Source organism: Rhineura floridana, chromosome 6 (genome assembly GCF_030035675.1).
Source record: "Rhineura floridana isolate rRhiFlo1 chromosome 6, rRhiFlo1.hap2, whole genome shotgun sequence".
Classification (NCBI taxonomy): domain Eukaryota; kingdom Metazoa; phylum Chordata; class Lepidosauria; order Squamata; family Rhineuridae; genus Rhineura; species Rhineura floridana.
Window position 1 is genome coordinate 34,238,250 of NC_084485.1, and position 23,202 is coordinate 34,261,451.

At 41.7% G+C, this 23,202-nt stretch overlaps 1 protein-coding gene across 1 annotated transcript in view; it reads left to right on the plus strand.

Moving 5' to 3' along the window:
- HNF4A (hepatocyte nuclear factor 4 alpha) overlaps positions 1-20,397 on the plus strand; it is a 33,548-nt gene extending 13,151 nt beyond the window's left edge. The window contains exons 3-10 of the mRNA XM_061631414.1: positions 617-711; positions 6,346-6,452; positions 9,484-9,639; positions 13,573-13,660; positions 14,724-14,879; positions 16,941-17,177; positions 18,582-18,707; positions 19,599-20,397. Coding sequence (XP_061487398.1) covers positions 617-711; positions 6,346-6,452; positions 9,484-9,639; positions 13,573-13,660; positions 14,724-14,879; positions 16,941-17,177; positions 18,582-18,707; positions 19,599-19,741 — 1,108 coding nt within the window. The 3' untranslated portion in view covers positions 19,742-20,397. The remainder of the gene's footprint in view (positions 1-616; positions 712-6,345; positions 6,453-9,483; positions 9,640-13,572; positions 13,661-14,723; positions 14,880-16,940; positions 17,178-18,581; positions 18,708-19,598) is intronic.
- The last annotated feature ends 2,805 nt before the right edge of the window (positions 20,398-23,202 follow it).

The window sequence follows — 23,202 nt, forward strand, 5'->3', positions numbered from 1 at the left end:
GAGCCTTGCTGCTGCTACACCTGTTCATGTTCCTGCTGCTGGGGTAGCTAAACCAGGTGTGGCAAACCTTTGGCCCTCCAGAAGTTACTGAACTACAACTGCCACCAGCCCCAGCAAGCATGGCCAATGGCCTGCGATGATCGGAGTTGTAGTTCAGCGATATCTGGAAGGCCAAACCAATGGGAGGAGGAGGAGGAGGAGAAGAAGAAGAAGAAGAAGAAGAAGAAGAAGAAAGGGGGGAGAGAGGGAGGAGTGGCTGGTGGTGACAGTGACTCAAGCAGGCAGTCTTTTGTGCCGGCCCTGCCAACCCCCTTGCCAGGATCCTGATCTAGATCAAGCCTCTCACACTGGCAATTTGTAAAAGAAAACTCATGTTATTTGGCCCTAGGAGCGATGTTTTTGTTTCATCTGAACAGGCCTCTGTTTAAACTACTTTATATTACTTGTAGTTGGCCTAATTATTCATTCCTCGGGGTGCTGATCAGTACTAGGCGTTTATAGCACAGGAGCCTCTAGGCTATTGCTGCATCAGACTTAATACACCCTCTTGTTAAATCCCTGAATTGTTTCCTTTTTGAACTCATGAGTCTCTGTCTTCCTCCTTACCCCCTTCCAGGTTTAACAGGCAGTGTGTTGTAGACAAGGACAAAAGAAACCAGTGTCGATACTGTAGGCTAAAAAAATGTTTTCGAGCCGGAATGAAGAAAGAAGGTGAGTACACTTCAGGTGTTCCTCTAATTATGTGGCCATGCTATAGGCAGAGCCACTTTCAAACCAGCCGTGTTGATAATGTAACAGGTACCTACTCCTATCCTGCACATCTTCACAGAGGGAATGTACTTTAATAATATAGCTGAGGGCAACTCTGTCTCTCTCTCTCTCTCTCCTAAATGTTTGCTTCTGCATCAGGCCTATTTGTTCTTACTCAGAGAGAGAGAGAGAGAGAGAGAGAGAGAGAGATTATTGCAGCAGGGGTAGCTCACCTTTCTACACAAAGTAGAGGCTCACAAAATGAGTCAAAACAAGTCATCATATAATAAGACAAAATAAAAATAACACAATGACAAAAAATAGCAGCAATAAAAACATCAGAAAAAAAGGAATTAAAAGCACATTGGAATGGTACCGTCTCCACTGACTGCTGAAATATGCATGCACTGTGAGTTGTATCCAATATAAGTCCTACTTAGAGCAGTCCCATCAAAATTAATGGGCATGACTAAACTATGTCCATTAATTTCAGTGGGTCTACTTAGCTGGACATACCTCAATGTGTTTGCTTAACCAAGGTGTAGGAAACCTTTGGCCCTCCAGATGTTGCTGAACCACAACTCCCATAATCTCCAGCAAGCATGGTCAGTGGCCAGGGATGATGGAAGTTGTAGTTCAGGAATATTTTGAAGGTCAAAGGTTCCCCACACCTGGCATAACCCATAGGTTACTACAGCACAAACTTGAACAATGTCAGTTTATAGACATGCAAGTAAAGTAATGCTCAAGATTCTACAACAAAGGCACTTACCATATATGGAGCGAGAAATGCCAGACGTTGAAGCTGGATTTAGAAAGGGAAGAGGTACCAGAGATCATATTGCAAACATACGTTGAATAATGGAATGGACCAAGGAATTTCAGAAGAAAATCACCCTGTGCTTTATAGATTACAGCCAAGCCTTTCACTGTGTAGATCATGAAAAACTATGGAATGCTTTAAAAGAAATAGGGGTGCCACAGCATCTGATTGTCCTGATGCACAACCTATACTCTGCACAAGAGGCTATGGTAAGGACAGAATATGGAGAAACCAATTGGTTCCCCGTCGGAAGGGTGTGAGACAGGGGTGTATTTTATCACCCTGTTTGTTTAATCTATACGCAGAACACATCTTATGGAAAGCAGGATTGGACCAAGATGAAGGAGGTGTGAAAAGTGGAGGGAGAAACATCAATAATTTAAGATATGCAGACGACACCATACTACTAGCAGAAACCAGTAATGATTTGAAACAAATGCTGATGAAAGAGGAAAGCACAAAAGCAGGACTACAGCTGAACATCAAAAAGACTAAAGTAATGGCAACAGAAGATTTATGCAACTTTAAAGCTGACAATGAGTACATTGAACTTGTCAAGGAATATCAATACCTTTGCACAATCATTAACCAAAATGGAGACAACAGTCAAGAAATCAGAAGAAGGCTAGGACTGGGGAGGGCAGCTGTGAGAGAACTAGAAAAGGTTCTCAAATGTAAAGATGTATCACTGAACACTAAAGTCAGGATCATTCAGACCATGGTATTCCCGATCTTTATGTATGGATGTGAAAGTTGGACAATGAAAAAAGCGGATAAGAGAAAAATCAACTCATTTGAAATGTGGTGCTGGAGAAGAGCTTTGCAGATACCATGGACTGCAAAAAAAACAAATAATTGGGTGTTAGAACAAATTAAACCAGAACTATCACTAGAAGCTAAAATGATGAAACTGAGGTTATCATACTTTGGACACATAATGAGAAGACATGATTCACTAGAAAAGATAATAATGCCTGGAAAAACAGCAGGGAGTAGAAAAAGAGGAAGGCCAAACAAGAGATGGATTGATTCCATAACGGAAGCCACAGACCTGAACTTACAAGATCTGAAGAGGGTAGTTCACAACAGATGCTCTTGGAGGTCACTGATTCATAGGGTCGCCGTAAGTCGTAGTCGACTTGGAGGCACATAACAACAACAACAACGTTTATAGGGATTGTATCACCTTTGAATATAGCCGTTTCAAAAGCATATATGCATATATACTTTAAATATATACTCGTTTAACTACAGCTGGATTTATTTTTAAATAATATTTATTTGTTACTCTAACACCCTACTTATAACATGGGGCTCCTAGTGGTCTCCCACTGAGGTCTCTCATCAGGTCCACACCTGTTTAACATCAGCAATGCTGAAGCATCAAGCGCTCCCAGGCCATTTCCTGTGCCCACCCACTGCTCAATTTAAACTAAACCTGATGGCAAGAGAGCAACTCTTTTCCATAATGCTATACTATTATAATGCTATTACTGCTAAGAATTCATCGTCAAATGGATGGTCTCTTCAGCATAAGGATGGGGGGGAAATGTGATTTAGTTCGAATTTATCAAAGTCGCACTTTCTGAAACAACATGAGAACCAAAACGCAGCTATCCTTCAAAATTCACACTGATCTGAATTTTGCGATGCAGTTGCCCAACCAAGCAATGTCTATAAAAATGCATATGTTAGGGGAAGGTACGCACAAAATGAATATTTTGGTGAAAACAACATGCAAAAATGCATTATTTTAAGATAAATTGCTTGCAAAAATGTGTACTAGCCAGAACTGCATACAAAAATGCATTTATTAGAATAAATTCACACTAAAATGCTGCAGAAGTTTCATGATGATTAAAAACAAATATCAGAAATTGCTGCAGAAATGTGGAGAACCAAATTCAAGATTAGAAAAATGAGAAACGGAGAGAATCAAAATTGACATATAATTCCATCCCTACTTCAGATTGGATAACTATTTCCCTGCCCATCTCTCTTGCCTTGATTAGCATGCTATTGCTGCATGGATAACTTAATTTGTTAGGATACAACTATCAGTGTCTACAAGTCATGAGGATTATATGCTGCCTTCAAGTTCAGAGGCAGTATGTCTCTGAATTACCAACTGCTGTGGAACAACAGTGGGAGAGTGCTATTGCTCCCATGTCATGCTGTGGGCTTCCCAAAGGCATTTGATTGGCCATTGTGGGAAGCAAATTGTTTAGCTAGTTAGCCTTGGTCTGATCCAACAGGGCTCTTTTTGTGTTCTTATTATTCTGGCCTAAGCCACAGCCCAGATGTACTTAATGAAGTGGGCTCTGTCCTGCAAAAGCATCATAAATATGTTAACCTTTAAGGTGCCACAAGGCTCTTTATTTTGGCACAGTTTCTGTGGTTTAGATTGGGCTCTAGTCCATCAAAGGTTTATGTTGCAGTAAATCTGTTTTGTCTTTAAGATACCACAAGGCTCTTTTGACATTTTGTTTTTGCTGCAACAGACTGATGTGATTAACCCCAAACCCTGGAGATTCATGTCCCCTCTACAACATGAGTTATAGTTGCATCAATGGACTGAAACGTTTCTAAGAACATAGCTTAGATTTGTGCAAAGGACAGAGGAATCCTCTTCTCTCTCTAAAGTGTCCAGTCAACTTGTATTTGTCTGTTAATATTCAATAGAAGTTACATTAGGTTCATGACCAGCTAAATACTGAGTAAACATTTAGAATACATCATGCCGTGACTGAGCTCTGTGGATTCTGATAACACATGGCATAACCTTGAGCGCTCCTATTAACAGCGGCTGACTTCAGGGTTTTTAATTTCTGTACAGCCTCATTATAGCCATATTATCAAGCAGAATGATGTGATTGGAAAATAAAACTGGAGAGACACAGGTGTAATAGTAACAATCAGATATTGTTTGATACAGATATTCTTGTGATTAGTCATGGAGAGGATTGATAGGCATGCCATTATTATAGCTGATAGTTTATATGACTTGGCAACTTGGCTTACCTCCCAGAAAGTCAGCAGTGGTCATGGATAGACTACATCTCTTATCAGGAGATACTAGAACACAGTTCCTTGGTGCACCCAAAAATGATCAAAAGAGTCGGAGCCCCTACAAAGGAAAGGGTAACTGTTTAGAGCTATGTATTTTGGAAACAAAAGCCAAGTGGGGAGATGACAGAGGCTCATAACATTAGGCATAGCATGGAAAGAGTTGTCAATATCTCTATTTTTAATTAAAATATTATTGTGTGTAGCAGTGCTAGTGTACATACACACTCTTTTGAAGGAAAGAAAACACTCCTCCATTGCTTCCAAGGCTGCTTATTCTACTTTAAAACATATTCAAAACATATTTCCCCCTGCCCCAAAGGATCCTGGGAACTGTGGTTTACTCCTCCTCACAGAGCTACCATTCCTAACACCCTTAACAAATGACATTTCCCAGAATTCTGTGGGGGGATGTGCTTTGAATGTGTTTCAAAAAGTATAGTATCTGCAGAACCTCAGAGCAGCAGCAACAATGACAGCAGGGGAAAGATGGGTGAAAATTTTCCACCACTAGTGAAACTGAGAAGGTTTTCCTTCAACCTTCTCATTTTCACCAGAGATCAGCGAAGGAAGACGGTGGAGGAAGTATGCACTGATCAGAGGGTTTCCTCCTCTTGCTCCCTTCCAGGGACTCATTAGGAACAAGAGGTTAAAATGTGAAAAATGCCCTTCCCAAAAGGTGTGCAGTTCTATGCCAGGGAAAACAGTGAGTGGAGGACTAAAAATGCACTTCAGGCAGAATACTTCTCTTCACCAGATGACCCCAAAAGCAGAGGAAGTTTGAAATGCGGTTTTAAATCCACCTTCCTGCATGATCATCAAATAATTTTAAGATACAATTTAATTTAAAACTGCATTTCTGTTCTTCACACGTGTACATCAACAGCAGGAGAGAGGCTCAAAAGCACTTTGCAATGATGTGTGTGAAATCTGTCGAGATTAGACGCCTACACTGAAAATGCAAGTTGAAAAGACATTGGAAGCCTGAGCTTGAGGCTTGTTCTCACCTGCATGTACATCACTTTGATACCTTTACACTGTCAGCTGAGTAATTTTGAAAAACTTCCTATCTCTCATACTTGGGAGTTAGTCCCATTGTAATTGGTGGAAGTTACTTCTGAAAATATATGGATAGGATATATAGAGTGGGTCCATAAGTTCCACTGAAATCAGTGGGGCTTAGATTGTCATGACCAAGATCTGTTCCAGCCTTCCCTATCCTGGTGCCCTCCAGATGTTTTGGCCAATGGCCATACTGGCTGGGTGAATGAGAGTTGTAATCCAAAATCAACTGGAGAGCATCAGGTTGGGGAAGGTTGATCTGTTCCATTGCTTTCAAGGGACTGAGCTGTGACTAACATTTGGTGGTTAGCCAGCCCTAATTATATGAGATAGTTGCCATTGAGTTCACTGCCACAAAAGTAGACTTTTAAAAGTGTATACATTGGATTTTGTCTGGATGTTTCATATATGTATTTAATTATTTCATTTACTCCTGAAATCTTTGGAACAGGGAATCACCATCATCAACATGTTTTCTTTGCTCTTTAATGCTCTATAAAATTTAGAATATGTTGTGTAAAAAGAATGACAAAATTGTATGGCTTGATGAAAGCTTTTTGCTTTGTTTTGTGTTTTTGATAGTAATGTGAAGAGTTTTCATATTTTCACTTTTGGGTTGTTTTTTGGGTGTTTGGCTTTTGCAGCTGTACAGAACGAACGTGATCGAATCAGTACTCGGAGATCCAGCTACGAAGACAGCAGCTTGCCTTCCATTAATGTGTTACTGCAAGCAGAAGTACTTTCACAACAGGTAGTTTTATTTATTTGTTTGTTTGTTTGTTTGTTTGTTTCATTTGTATACTGCCCCATAGCCGAAGCTCTCTGGGCGGTTTACAACAATTAAAAACATTAAAAATAAATATACAAATTTAAAAACACATTTTTAAAAAGCAATTTAAAATCACATGCTAAAATGCCTGGGAGAAGAGGAAAGTCTTGACCTGGCACCGAAAAGATAACAGTGTTGGCGCCAGGCACACTTCGTCAGGGAAATCATTCCATAATTTGGGGGCCACCACTGAGAAGGCCCTCTCCCTTGTTGCCAGACTCCCAGCTTCCCTCAGAGTAGGCACCTGGAGGACGGCCCTGGATGTTGAGCGTAGTGTACGGGTGGGTTTGTGTTGGAAGAGGCGTTCCATCAGGTATTGTGGTCCTAAGCCGTGTAAGGCTTTATAGGTTAAAACCAGCACCTTGAATCGAGCTTGGAAACAGGCAGCCAATGCAAGTGGGCCAGAATCGGTTTTATATGTTCGAACCATCTGGTCCCTGTTACCAATCTGGCCATTGCATTTTGCACAAGCTGCAGTTTCTGAACCATCTTCAAAGGCAGCCCCACGCAGAGCGCATTGCAGTAATCTAACTTGCAGGTTACCAGAGCATGGACAACTGAAGCCAGGTTATCCTTGTCCAGATAGGGGCATAGGTGGGCCACCAACCGAAGTTGGTAGAAGGCACTCTGTGCCACCGAGGCTACCTGACCCTCAAGTGACAGAGATGGTTCTAGGAGAACCCCCAAGCTACGAACCTGCTCCTTCAGGGGGAGTGCAACCCCATCCAGGACAGGTTGGACATCCACTATCCAGTCAGAAGAACCACCCACTAACAGCATCTCAGTCTTGTCTGAATTGAGCCTCAGTTTATTAGCCCTCATGCAGTCCATTGTCGCAGCCAGGCACTGGTTCAGCACATTGACAGCCTCACCTGATGAAGATGAAAAGGAGAAATAGAGCTGCGTGTCATCAGCATACTGATGGCAACACACTCCAAAGCTCCGGATGATCGCACCTGACAGTTTCGTGTAGATGTTGAACAGCATGGGGGACAGAACTGACCCCTGCAGAACCCCATACTGGAGAATCCAGGGTGCCGAGCAATGTTCCCAAGCACCACCTTCTGGAGCTGACCCGCCAAGTAGGAGCGGAACCACCGCCATGCAATTTTTACTTTAAAACATAGTGAAAGAAATCAATGTTAGTTGTCTGAGTAGGTCTTCTACATCATTTTAATTTTCTTTCCATCTCATTATCTCTTCATCTGTAAATTGAAAGCCATTTAAATCTCTTATACTGCAATCCTGTGTATGGTTACTTGGGAGTAAGCACCACTGAGCACAGTTGAGTTACTCCTGAGTAAATATGAGTTAAGTTGTGCTGTTAGTCTCCAGCAGGGCATCTTCCAGAATATCCAACAAATCCTCATAGTATTAGCTCAACCACATTTTGCATCACAATCATAATAACAATGAGTGTGCTGTCACTGACCTCCCAGGTACATAATGCTGCCCTGCGGAGTGCTGAGAAAAGGTTACAGATGTGCAGCCTCACAGAGAGGTGTTTACATTGTGTGAAACAAATGAGTAACAACTGTACAGTGACTGCACCAAAAATACAAATGTTGGAAAAGGCCCGTTGTATATCAAGGTAATAAGGGCAGATACTGAGGAGGCAGGCTGGGGAGAAATTTGATTCAGTTTGCACTTAAAGGCAAACCTACCTAATCTGCACTTTCCAAAAGAAGACATGAACTGAAACACAGTTACCCTTCCAAATTTGCACTTCTCCAAATTTTGCAGTGCAGTTCTACAGTAATGTGCACAAAAATTCATATACTAGGGTAAAGTGTGCATAAAATACATATATTTGTAAAAATAACAGAAAAAATGCATTATAGTTAGGAAACTGCTTTGACAAAATTTGTATATTAGGGAAAATTACATACCAAAATGTACTATATATTAGGTAAAATTCACATTAAAACACTGATAAATTTTCATGAAAACTTTTCTTTAAAAAATTGCAAACTGTGAAAAACTAAACTTAAGAGTGGAAAAAATAAGAAACTGAAACTGACAGATTTGTCCATTTCTATTTGCTCCTTAGTCTGGGGTCACTCATCCAGAATTGGTATTATTGTGTATTAAGCTAGGTGGAAGATTTTTTTCAGTGTTGTTTATTGATAAACACTTCTAGAGTTGGCATGCTTTGAGAAGACAGCTGTAAGGTGATTTCACACAACGGGAGCCCCACCTCAAAGAAATTATGCATTAGCATGTGAGGTTAAGGGGGTTTAGCCTCAGGGGAGGGATGTGGCCCTCTAGATGTTGCTAGACTTCAGCTTCCATCATCTGTAATCACTGGCCATGCTGGCTACCTGGAGCTGATGGGAGATGAAGCCCAGCCACATTCTAGAGGGCCACCCCATCCTTGCTTTGAGGAGACCACTAGAAACAAGTCAAACAAATGTATTATTTATAAAAATTGAACCCCTACTTTCTCCTTTCTGTTTGCAGGCCAACAAGGCTAACAGAATATTTTAAAAAATGGGGAGGGGTGCGGGGGGGGAGGGGGGAAGCCTAAAGCTTATTTGTAGATCACAGCAGCAGCACCTGGTGGCTCCATGTTAGTGGGTCAGTGGAACCTGCTCCAGGTTTTAATCCTGAAGCACCTTGGGCTGCTCCTTGAAAGTTCAGACTAAAACCTGAAGCAGATTTCATTGCCCCACTGACATGGAGCCACCAGCCGTCATTGGATCGCAATCTTTGATGGAGAATGGATTTGTCCTTAGTTAGAGGGCAGGAGCCTTTGGAGTTTCATAGTAAGCATAAGGAAAGGGTATTTCAGTTTCTCACATAACTTTGTCACAGATTATGATTTGTGTTGTGGTTTGTACAGCTTCCTTACCTCTCTCTCTGTGTGTGTGTGTGTGTGTTTGTGTGCTTGTATGTGTGCGTGTGCACGCGTGTCTAAGCAATGTTCAGTGAAACGTTTTTCTGGCTCTTGCAGATATCATCACCAATTTCAGTGATCAATGGAGATATCAGAGGAAAAAAGATTGCAAATATTGCAGACGTGTGCGAGTCCATGAAGCAGCAGTTGTTAGTGCTAGTGGAGTGGGCCAAGTACATCCCAGCCTTCTGTGAACTTCCTCTGGACGATCAGGTGAGCCCTTTGTTCATTTTTATTCTGTTTCTAAAAATCCAACAAGTCCATTATGTTACTAATTGTGCAAGTGGGCATGATCATCTCATTGCTGTTCATTGACACACAGCACTTTGGCAAAATGGTAATAACGGTGCATAATTCCAACAAAATTAAGCATGTGTAAGTACCCTTTAAAATAATGGTACTTAGACGTGGAGTTAAATAGTTAAAGCTGCAATCCACAGCACACTTTTATGGAAGTAAGCCTCACTGAACTCAATGATGTTAGCCACACAGTTGTACCTTTAAGTGCAGCATTTTTTAAATTCACTTTGCCAGTGCAGCGGTCCTGAAGCAGAACACTTCTGTATCCCCTCCAACAAAATAATTATATATTTAGAAATCAAGGAGGGAGCCAAGAAGAAAATATAATTGGATGCCTCTTGTCTGAGTAAATTTCAAATCTAGTCATGGTAAGCGGACAAAATTTCTAGCGATATTAATGATTGCACCTTAGAAAGTTAATCATAGTGGTTGACAAGAGGGGACGTCGTCTTCATTAGGACAGGCAAGATGGCAGGGATGGTGAACTTTGGGCCCTCCAAGATTTTGTTGGACTACAACTGTTGGCCATGCGACCTTGGGTCAATCACTGTCTTTCAGCCTAACCTGCCTCATAGGGTTGTTGTGAGGATAAAATCAGGAGGGGGAGCACCATGTTTGGGTGCCATCTCGAGCTCCTTGGAGGAAAGGTGAGATATAGGTGTAATAAATAAATGAAACCTCTAAGTTGTGTAAAAAATACAAACATAAAAGCAATAAAACAGTATCATAAAAACAGAAATAGAAATAAAAATAGAAATCTAGTAATAGCCGTTCACTAGAAAAGACAATAATGCTGGGAAAAACAGAAGGGAGTAGAAAAAGAGGAAGGCCAAACAAGAGCTGGATTGATTTCATAAAGGAAGCCACAGACCTGAACTTACAGGATCTGAACAGGGTGGTTCATGACAGATGCTTTTGGAGGTCGCTGATTCATAGGGTCGCCATAAGTTGTAATCGACTTGAAGGCACATAACAACAGCAATTAATAGCTTGTGTAATCTTATAAATCAGGGAAAGCCAGGGCAAGAAACTATATCTTTACAAGACGTCTGAAGCAATTGATGGATAATGCTTCGCTTATGGCAGGGGGAAGGGAATTCCAGAGTGCAGAGGCAATAGCGGAAATGCCTGGTTTTGGGTCACTGTCCTGTAATATTCTTCAGGGTATGGTGCCATGGATAAAATTTCCCAAGAAGATCTAAGTCATCTTACTGGTATATACAGAAGCAGGTGGTCCCTAAGCAACCTGAGCTGCTTTGGGCTTTGTATATTAGCAACAAGACGTTGAACATGACCTAGTAGCTAATCAGCAGCCAGTGCAGTTCCCTCAGCAAAGGTATAATATGTCCATCTCCAGGTGCTTCACTCAGTAACAGTCTGCAGCACTCTGCACCAGCTGCAGCTTCCAGACCAGTCTCAAGGGAAGCCCTGCATAAAGCACGCCACAGTATCGTGAGGTTACCAGTGCATGAATCATGGCGGCCAAGCTAACACTGCCCAAGAAAGGGTGTAATTGGCATACCAACTAGGGATGGGCCCGTCCCAGTTCGAAAGCATTCTGTTAACTGAACAGGCTGGTATTGATTTGAATGCATTCATTGTCCACTAGCCACAGTTTTTTTCCCCTCACAAAGAATACTGATATTAATATTGATCTTTTTAAAGGAAATATTGATAAATGAAGGGAAATATTGACAAAATTATTGTTCATAATATTGATATTTTAGAGGGGGATTTTTAAAGAAAAAATCCATTTTTGAAAACAGCTGTGGCAAACCGCAACATACCGATCTGATCTGCAACGATAAGTGAATTAATGGAAAATTCGAATGGGGCAGAATTTTAGTATATCCCTAGTCCCAACCTAAGTCAATAATAGGTGCTTACGTTCTTATGAAATACAGCTCAAGGGGGTTGGATGTGCATCAGAAGTGAGCAGAGCTTGGAAAAGTTACTTTTTTGAACTACAACTCCCATCAGCCCAATCCAGTGGCCATACTGGCTGGGGCTGATGGGAGTTGTAGTTCAAAAAAGTAACTTTTCCAGGCTCTGGAAGTGAGCTAATGCAGATCCAACCCCTAAAAATGACTGATACAAGCAACCTCTGATGGAGACATTGCTGACTGTTTGGCCTATAATGATTACTTCTCTGCTACCAGCAGCTCCTGCCTTTACTGTTCCACCACATAGTGTGTTGCAGATTGGTTTGATATGGCCGCTTGTTTGAAAGCTGTGTGCCTTTAGCATCAGGTTCCTTTAAATCAGAACTTTGTTTGGACAAATTTGCTTTCCTTTACTTCATCCCAATGCTGAGGTCTAAACCTCTGGAGAAATAACACTCTCTCCCTTCTCTTCAGCTCTTTCACTGCAAGATATTTTTCCGTGTTTGTTCAGTACATACACACTGGCCCATCCCTATAAAGACACCATTTCCCAAATCCTTTGGTTAATGTTTAGTGGTTGTTTGCTGCACAGCTGAAGTTCCAGTCGGACATTAAGAAGCATCAGTGCCACAGTCTTAGTATTTTAACCTTTGGCTCTACAGATTTTTTTTTTTTTTTAACAAAAGTGGGACAGGAGATTCAGAACATTCTTGAGGATCGCTGAAGGGTATAAAGTGACAGAATGCAATCATTAACAACAGAGCAAGTAGAATTTTTGGTTTTTTTAAATCTCAGGTCACTCATCACAGCAAGATGTCCACAGTCAGCAAAGAAAATAATTATTATTGGGCCACAATGCTAAACTTGTGAAGGGCGGGTCAACATGGGGCCACTTGAGTGACCTTATGGCTCCCTAAGAGAGTCCTCATGCTGCTGGCCCCGAGCAGCTGAACTGAAGGACGGGAGGTGAGGATTAGCACAAAACTCAATAGAGCATTCTTTCAAACAGCCCAGGACCATAGCTCAGTGGTAGAGCATCTGCTTTGCATGCAGAAGGACCCAGGTTCAATCCCTGGCACCTCCAGGTAGGGCTGGGAGAGACTCCTACTGGAAACCCTGCAGAGCTGCTGCCAGTCAGTGTAGGCAATACTGAGCTAGATGGACTAAAGGTCTGACTTGGGATAAGGCAGCTTCCTATGTTCCTCCTTCCCAACTAAACCCCAGGAACAAGCATACACTGGCCATGATTGCAACCAGGGGCTGCTGAGCACCTCCTGTGTAGCCATGTGGCTCTTCCTCTGCTCTGCAGGCCCTGTGTTGCAACTAGGTAGTTCTGCTTTGGAAACTCTAGTCCCAAACCATCCTGGCACCGAGTGAGGAAGATAGCTATATCTCATGATTGTATTAGTCTTTGCAGATGCTGGTGAAAGATTAGGCAGTGTCACTTAGCAATTAATGAGTTTCCCCTCATATCCTCCTTAAAATGTGACATATGGTGCCAGTTACTGGGAATGTGGAAAGGTGAATACTTCCCGTATGGGAATTTATGGGAGGTGCTCCCTGGCCTCTAGTTGTATGTAATGCTTGCCATGTTTGTGTAGCCAAGGGTCAGCGGAGAAAGGGGAAGGAGGAAAAAAGACTCCATTGAATCCCGTGGAGATCCCATTCTGTGGGCACAGCTGCACGTGCGTGGGAATGGGTTTTGCCCTATGTAAATAATAAGCAAGTTACACTGGCCTTGCTATTCTTTCTTAAAGAAAACAAAATTCCCTTATGGGTCCTGAATGGCAAATGCCCAGTTCATATTGCGTTCCTTTCACAGTAGCATGGTCTTCAAAGGAGGCAGCTGAGTGAGCTGCATTCTCTGCACTCTTCTTTTTCTGTAGGCACATCATAGCTCTCTGCCCTGCCTTCTATACTCTTCTTTTGCCAACCCTGTAATAATAGGTCTTTGTTCCTCCAGGTGGCTTTGCTGCGAGCCCATGCTGGGGAACACCTGTTACTGGGAGCAGCCAAACGGTCGATGGTGTTCAAAGACATCTTACTGCTAGGTAAAGAGCATCATAGACCAACATGCCTCTATCTCCTCCCATTAAAAAAACTGCAATCTATTTTTTTAAAATGTGGGGGATTTGGAAGGAAACAGGCACTGTAATTTGTCAGGTTGCCAATTTAGACATGAAGCAAGTTAAAGTAGTTGTATGTTTTTGTTTTGCATTGTTTGGAGCAAGCAAAAAACCAGGGTGGTCAGATGCAAAAGTACTTCTGTACTTTCAAAAGTTGTGTAGAAGAGGCATATCATGCCACCTACAGCTGCTGAAATTCCTTTTGTACACTACTATTAAAGGTGGAGGACCCCTGCTCTCTTCTGAACCTGACCACCCTATTTTCGAGGTGGGTGGGGGAAAATAATCACCTGATTCTGATTTGTAGCCCTCTGAAATAAAATAGTAGTACAATAAGAAAATATTTCAATCATAGCTCAACAAATTTCTGATTTTTATTTGGAAGGAAGGCCTGTTATTGTAACTAGGGATGAATGGATCTGTCAGTTTCAGTTCTCTCTGTTTCTCATTTTTCCAATCCTATTCCAATTCAGTTCATTTCATTTCTGCATTCTTTGCCATTTTTTTTTAAATCCTCATAAAAATTCAGCATTTCAGTGTGGATTTTTCCTACCAAACACTTTTTTGTATGAGGCTTTGACTAATGTACACATTTGTGCAAGCAATTTCCCCTAATTAAATGCATTTTTGGATATTTTCACTTATATTCATGTTATGCACACTTGCCCTAATATATGCACTTTCCCCAAATATATTATTTTCACTAATATATTCATTTTTATGCACACTTTCCCCCAATATATGCTTATTGGTAAACATTGGTTGGTTGAAGAATTTCACTGCAAAATTCAGAGAGTGGAATTTCAAAGCATGGGTGTGTTTCAGTTATATATCGTTTTGATAGATTCACCTTTAAATATGAACTGAATTGAATTTCTCCCCATCACTAACTATAACTATGGGTAGTGGATTACAAAACCTAGGACAAGCAGAGACCAGTGAAGATTTTTGATAGAATTGGATTTCAAATAAAACAATTTTTCTGCAGGAAATGACCACATAATCCCCCGTAATTGTCCAGAGTTGCTGGAGATCAGCCGTGTGGCAGTACGGATCCTGGATGAGCTTGTGTTGACATTCCAAGAGCTACAGATTGATGATAATGAATATGCTTGTTTGAAAGCCATCATCTTCTTTGATCCAGGTAGACACTGATTTTTCAGTAAGTGAAAAAGGAATCTAAGGTTGCTTCCATGCTCTAGTCCCTTTAACATTGCTGAAGCATTGTGTTTCTGGAATTAGCTGGAAATGAAGTTAAAACAAACATTCCACATTTAGCAGAATATAGGACTCCTCATCCAGCAATACCTGTCCTCATAGCCAAGTTCCTCCTATAAGGTTTATTCACAAATAAATCCTATTCAGTAAAAGGTTCCCAACAACATGTGGGGAGATAGAGAAAATGAATAGAGAAGTGTTTTTCTCCTTCTCCCACAATACTAGGATCCGGGATCATCCAATGAAGCTGAATGGTAACAAATTCAGGATCAAGAAAAGGAAGAAATTCAGGAAAAGGAAGTAATATTTCACACGTGCATAGTTACATTTTGGAATTTGCTACATAAGATGTATTGATGGCTTTAAAAAGGGATTCGACTAATTAGTGAAGGAAAACGCTGTAAATGGCTACCAATCATGATGGCTATATATTATTTCCAGAATCAAAAGCACCATGCCTCTGAATACCAGTTGTTGGGGAACATGAGCAGGAGAGAGCTATTGTGGTCATGTCCTGCTTATGGACTTCCCAGAGACATCTGCTTGGCCGCTTGTGGGAGTCAAGATGTTGTACTAAAAGGCTATTTTTTGATCCAGCAGGGATGTTCTTAATGATGCATAGCCTATTAGTTGCTCCTTGAATCACCTCTCTTAGTTTTCCCAGTGTCATTTTCTGTTTCTGTTTTATATAGCAAAATAACACAGTGATTAAATTCCACTCTCATGGGAACAGAAACTGACCATGGGACAATTAAGAAAGGCCTTTCAAGGTGCAATCAATAGGCTATCCATCAGTAACTTCTTATTTGCATTCATGAGGTAGGGATATGATTTGGCTGTCCCCACTACACAGGCTGGTGCTACAATTGCATTTTATTACCAAAAAATGGCCACAAATCAGGTCCAAAAAAGCACTGGATGACAATGCAGAAAACACTGTACTGCAACAATTTGACAACAATAACATCTGGGTCCTCCATAAAAAAGTGAGCAAACAAAGGAGGGCAATTCCAGAGAGAGGACTTGGCGTGGAAGCAAGCTTATGTCACAGCTCAGGCCAAGCTATTACTATCACTACACGGGGGTCATGTACACACTAGCCTTTATAGCACAAAAATGTAGTTTTTCTCAATCCAGAATCATTCATGCTAGTCTTCAACATGCTGCTTTCTAGATTGATTCTAGATGGGTGGATGTGGTTATTTGATACTCATTTGAAATTCCTCCCCTTGATTAGGTTGTCCACTCCTTTTCCTCCCTGCACATACCCCAGGTGAATGAAAGAAGTGGTGATTGCAGTCTTAGTATACACCCACCCACAATGTCCTGGTCAGGTGTGGATACACCCCCTCATTGCCAGGACCACCTACATCTGTTTTCATCTGTTCTCAAATAGACATTCTGCACTGAACTTTTATTTTTGAAATGAAAACAGTTTCTCAAGGAGCACTTTTCAGGGCCAAAAAAATATGTAATAGATGTAGATTTTGTGTGGATGTGTAGAAAAAATGAGTACTCAGTCTCCATTGATTCTAGGATAAAATATGCTGTCCTGCCAGCTCCAAGCACAAGAAAAATAAAGACTATTTGGCTAGCCAGCTACAAAGGAAAACAGGACTCTTTTACGCTTAATGGTTGAGTTGGTGCAGTTTTTGTCGTTTCTCTAGCACTTTCATATGATCATCCTGCACCTCATGATATTGCCTCTGCAACACAACTAGTAGGGGCACAGGAGTTCTGTCTTCCATGCTATCTTCTGTCACCCTGCTTCATAGGTTCGGTTTGTTCTAATGGCCCTCTACTTTTTCATAGACACCCACAGCTCATGCAAAGTCTGTGTGAATGCAAAATGAGGAAAATAGCACAAGCACATCCTCCCCAGTGCAGAGACCACCCAAACTGATCCAAGTCAATGGCACATATCCCCTTTAAGCTGGCTCTTTCTTGAGAAATGGCATAGTATGTAATGTCTTATGGTTTGTTCCAGATGCTAAAGGGCTGAGTGACCCCATCAAGATCAAACGAATGCGGTACCAAGTTCAGGTCAGCCTGGAGGACTACATCAATGACCGGCAATATGATTCACGGGGACGCTTTGGGGAATTGCTCCTCCTCTTGCCCACCCTCCAGAGTATCACTTGGCAGATGATTGAGCAGATCCAGTTTGTCAAGCTCTTCGGGATGGCCAAGATTGACAACCTGCTACAGGAGATGCTGCTGGGAGGTGAGTGTTGACCCTTTTTTACCACTGGACTTTAGGAGTTCCTCCAGATGACCTGTTTATTCAGCATTCATCCTCATATGTTTGCACAAAGCTTACATGGTAGTTAGATTATGTCCGGTCTTTGCTGAATATTTGCTGTGATATGTTTTATGGGGCAGTTATATGACAATAAGCATTAATCTTGCATTCATCCTGATTTGCTTGCTGGGTGTTTACACATCTTCCAGTTTATCTACTTAACAGTTCCATTTTTTTTTAGTATTTTATGTTACCCAATTCCATTTAGGATAGGGATCCTATGCCTTTAACTCAGTCAGGGACAAGCTAGACTTTCTGTGGAGAATTGGTAGATGGAGGTGTCAGCCAAACATCTGCAAAAACAACTGAGGATGGACATGATTTCAAACAGAGAAGTTGGTGAGAGGTTTCAGAGAAGTAGCAGTTGAAGGGTTAAGCACTCTTCACCTATTGATTCTCCACTTCAGATTTCACCTTATCCCACCGCTTTGAAGCTGTTTGGCAGAGACTCAAGTTCCCAGGCCCAGCTGTCTACCAAACATCTGGGTTTGGGCCTCAGTCATACTCACAGTTGAGTACCATATTCCTGGGTGCTTGTAGATGAGTATTTATTGTCGGATCAATGCTCCTCATGCATGCAATTTTTTTACAGCACCACAGGACAGCATTGGTGTTAAAATGCCAGCCTGTGTTTTCCCTTCATTGCATCTGGATTTATCCTTTCCAGGAAAAATCTGAGAAGTTAAAAAAAAAAACCCACAAACCTGTTTCCAACAACCAGTTTGCAATATCTCAATCACTCATTTGCAAATTAAGCCTCTGCCTGAAATCACCCCTTGTTGCATATCCCTTCCTTTCTAATCAAAATATAAAAGGACTGAGTAAGAACAATTGCCTATGTTGCCTCAGTCAGGTGATCTTAATGATCCTACCAAAACACAACTCCAAAGCCTTGACACTCCCTCCGTACACACCTATACATCCAATATTAGGGTTGTATTCAATGTAGTGCTTGGGTGAACGTTCTGATAGTGAAAGGATTTCTTCTTGCACCATAGAACATTCTTTCCCTCTCCTCCCCCTGAGTGCTCCCTAAATCTGATTGGGGGGTTCTCCCAATCCTCCAGAGCAGATTTGGGGATGGTCCAAGGGGACGAAAGGAGGAAAATCCTATTTTGCTTGAATTAATCCTTGCACTAGTGCAAATATTTTGTTGAATGCTGCCCTTAATTTGTAAAACATTTGTGACTAGCCACAGCAGTGAGAATGTGGGTTCTATGTTTATGTGTCATTCTCTGCCCTTCAGGTGATTACTCATGCTTTTGAATGAGATAAGAATTAGACCTGAATTCTGTGCAATACTTAGAATAATATATATAATTTTAGGATCGTCGAGTGATACACCTCATGCTCACCACCACGCTCTGCACCCACACCTTATCCAGGAGAATCTGGGGACAAACGTCATAGTGGCTAACACAATGCCTGCTCAGATCCCCAATGGGCAGCTATGTGAGTATTCCTATAGAAGAGATCCAGCTCTCTAGACATGCCATGTTTGTTCTGAAAGAGAGTAAACTGAGTACTTAGGACAGTGTGCAGACTATCCATTTACAGGAGTTAACAGGAGCAACTCCGAACAGCAGTAGGAATTGAGGGAACATGCCTGTGTGAGAAAGCTCAGTCACGCTTTTAAATAAATAAAATCCCACAGGATGTGTACCTGACTACTAGAGAGGAAAAACACTCATCCTTCAAATGAAAAAAATGTTTTAAAGGAAAGGGTTCAAGTATTGATGGAACACTTGTAGAGAAAAAATACAGTAGTTTTTCACCTTTTCCCTTTTAAAGAACTACATTAGTGCCTATATGTTACAGTGTTTAGCATACACACACACAGGTAAAAGGAAAGAAACTGCTATTTTGCACCATGTTGAACACCGTAGGATTTACTTCTGAGTAAGGATGTATTAGACTTCACCCAGTTTGGATTTGGTACCAAATTTTCCATTAATTGGCTTATTCTCTATTGTTGCAGATCAGATTTTTATGTAGCAATTTTCTGCGGCTATTGTCAAAACCAGATTTTTTTTTTAAAAAAAATCCACCTTTGAAATATCAGTATTATCAATATTTCCTTTCAAAATATCAATATTAATATTTTTGTGAGGGGAAAAATGCAGTAAAAGCAGCAGCTAGTGGACAAAGAACAAACTCTAATTAATACTGGCCTGTTAGGTTAACGGAATGCTTTCGAACTGGCACCAGCCAATGGAACCCATCCCAACTTCTGCATAAACATACATTGGAATGCAACAATAACCTTCCTTTGCTCTGATCCTCGATGCTTCAACCAATCCTGTCCAATGCCTAATTGTGTAACATTGCTTTTTCTCTTCACAGCCACTCCCGAAACTCCTCAGCCTTCCCCACCAGCTGGCCCAGGGGCTGAACAGTACAAACTGCTTCCTGGGGCCATTGCAACTGTGACCAAACAGCCCAGTTCAATCCCTCAACCTGCCATCATGAAGCAAGAGGTCATCTAGCATCCAACCAAATGAATGCATCTGAAGTCACAAACACCACGATGGAGGAAACAAACTCTCGTTCTCATTTTGATCACTCTGGAGGTAGAATATCCACAGAGATATTCCAGGGCACAAATGTACCAACTTGTTATTTGGAAATTGGATGGGGGAAAAGCCATCTCCATAAAGCCGTCTCCACGTGTGGCTATAGAGAAAATCTGTACCCGAGCATTGCAGAACTTATGGACTACTAGCCACAATTGAAATCTTATTCTGTAGAGCCAGATCCCCAATTTCAGATCTGCTGGTGACTATTTCAAAAATTGCACTGACATGCTTGTTTCGTCACTGCCACTGAGTTACACAATAATATTATTTTTTATTTCACTACAAATCTAACTTTTTTTAAAAAAGCAACTGAATGAAAGGCAGGGGTAAAAACCTTCATTGTAGGATCTGTAAATAGTTCCAAGCCCTCCTATGACATAGGGCATTACATATTCCCAAATGGGCATGGTCTGTACAAAAAAATATGCCAAACGTTGGCTGTTGCTGAAGTGCAGCCTCTTTACTGCCTTCTCCAGAGTTTACTGCCTTGGGGCAGTACCAGAAACGAGGGCCGGGACTAGATGCTTCCAGTGATCTTCAGCAATAAACAAAATTCGGTGGCAAAAGTGTGCTCTCTTAATAGTTATCATATGTTGACGCTTTGTCCATCTGGCGATTTTCTATGAGGAAGTAGCAGTCTGTTTGAACAAAGAATTGGCTTGCTGGATCAGACCAAGTTCCATCTAATCTAGCATTCTCTCCTTCCAGCAGTGGCCAAGCAGATGCCTCTTGGGCTCTCAAGCAGGACCTGAAAAGTGATGGCCTTCTCTTGGTTATGCTCTTTTTTTCAGCACCTGACATCGATGTACCCTGCTGCTGCACGTGGAGGTCCCGTGACTAATAGACACTGATAGAGCAGTCCTTCGTAAATTTGTGTTATCCTTGTAAGGTTTACTTTGTTTCTGGAACAGAGCAAGGGTCCCTTCATCTGAGAGAATGCCTCTGTGCAGAAGTGCTATGCAAATGTTGGTGTTAATGTCCTCCCTCTCTTTCTCCATCCAAGAGGGAATGGTTTAGTTCAATGTGCGATGGTGGATGTCTGCGCTTCAGTGAATATCCTAATCAAGTGGCAATACTGCCAGCCTCATCCATTTCTTGTCCCTATTCGTGATGATCCCAGGTGCTACTATATTGGGAATTATGGAGAACAAATTAGGGGAAGATGATGGACTGGGGGGAGGTTGCAGGCACAAGGCTGGCACCAGTGAACCTTCCCCCTAGGCCTAGTCACTGCCGAGGAGGTTGATAAGCCGAAGGGGCTCATAGACAATCCTCTGCATGGTCCAAGTGCACTTTTTGCTGAGTGCCATGCGATACAGACAGACTCCTTTAGAAGCAAAGTTTACTACTAATCTTAAGGCCTGGCTGCCATGCCACTTGGGTGTCATTCTCAGTTCCATGTGTGGCAGCTAGCTTGACACATCCATTGACTAAGCTTCTCTGAACACAAAAGGTTGTTTTATCCACAGTCAGACCATTGGCCCATCCAGCCTCTTACTGCTTACTTTGACTGGCACAATAGCTGTCCAAGACCACAGGCAGAGGTTTCCCCCAACCCTCCTGCTGGCGGAGACATTTTTAATTAGAGATGCCAGGATTCGACCTGGGACCCTATGCATTCAATGCATGCAGTCTGCCACTGAGCCATGCATCCTCCCCCAAATGAAAGAACTGGGCACATCATTCCCAATGAATCTGTAGCTGATAACCTTTTAAAGTGCCCTAGAAATTATGAGATTTCAAAGGGAATGGAGGGGGGGAGTGGAAATGAACTTACCTTCCTGTTTGGGAGTCTTTAATACATATTACCATCACATTTACCTTAGCGAGTATGAGGGCTGGGAATTGTTTTGTGTAGAGAGGATTTTTAAAAGCTAATCTATGCTGTTATTTTAGGCTGAAGTGGCATTGGCACCACAGGTGATATATGTTGACTGCTGTGGAATTAAATTGACTGTTTAAAACTTGGCTGAGAGATGCCACGATCAGCAGACAGAAACACACCATGGGGCATGTTTACATAATCAGTTGTTCTCAGTTAACAATCCCTGATTTCACTTCAAGCTCTGATTTGTTTAGCATATTTAAGGGGTAAGTGAGAGACTGAAAGAGAATCAAAGGCTAGTCAAAAGATCAGGGGCTGTTGATTTGCCTCTTTTTTATCTCAGGATAAGCAGTCACATAACAATAGTTGAATTCTTCTCTGATGACTAAAATCACCAGTTTCTTGGAGAAAGCAGGCTTCATTCATAGGAAAATTTCAGAGACTCGAGTCACCATGAGATGATTTTTCCTCCTCAGTGTTTGTGTGGTAAAATTGTATTGTAGGGTAAGATTCCAGGTAATTCTTAAAGGAAACTTAAGGGGTTGCCAACCTTTTTGGGTACATTTGAAATTTTGAGAAAGTGCTGTAGGTGCCAATTACAAAATGGCTGCCACAGGGGTGTATATGTGTGTGTGGCATAAAACAAAATGGCTGCCACAACTAAAAGAGCAGAAAAAGAAACAGGGCTAGAAAATGGTGTGGGGGCTCTTCCTCCCCCCAATCAATGGGGAAAAAAGACACCTACATCAACTACCAACGTGTTCACTCACAGAGAGAAGCACTTTACAGTCTCCTCAGTTCAGAACAGAAGGTGTGTGGCCAGTCCTGGCATACAATGAAATGTAGGCATATTAAGAGGACAGTCTAATTGAGTGCAAACAGGAAGTGAGCAGGAAGAGCAAACAGTGTCTCATGCATTGTGAATATTTGAGGGAATATTTGCTGAGATCTTCTGTGGGCACCGTAGGAGGTTCCAGGGGGTACACTGGTGCCTGCAAGCACCACATTGCTGACCCCTCATGGTGGTTGTTCTACCTCAGAAATGGTCGTATGAATTGGGCCAGAGTGGCCAGTGAATTTATTTATTATATAAAACTATTTCTATATTGTGTTTTACTCCAGAGAGCACCAAAAGAGTTTACAACCAAAAACCAAAACAATAATATAGCAATAAATTATAAAACATTGGTAAAAATATATCAGTAAAATATTATTAATTGCAGTAATTGGAGTGCTGAAAACTGGCATTAATGGTCTGGAAATGCCTGAGCAAGTAGCACACTGAAAGCATCCAACCCTTGGCATCTGCTTAATCTCCAAGGGGTAGTCACTCCATAGAGTAGGTGCCAGCACTGAGAAGGCTCTTTTCTGTACCGTCCCAAGGTGAACTTCTGCAAGCCATGCAGTTAAGAGGACCTCCTTTATTAAATGGTTTATTCAGTAGTGGCTGGTGGCTCCATGACAGTGGGATGGTGGAATCCACTCTGGGTTTTAGCCTGAAGCATCTTGGACAGCTCCTTGGAAGTTTGGGCTAAAACCCGGAGTG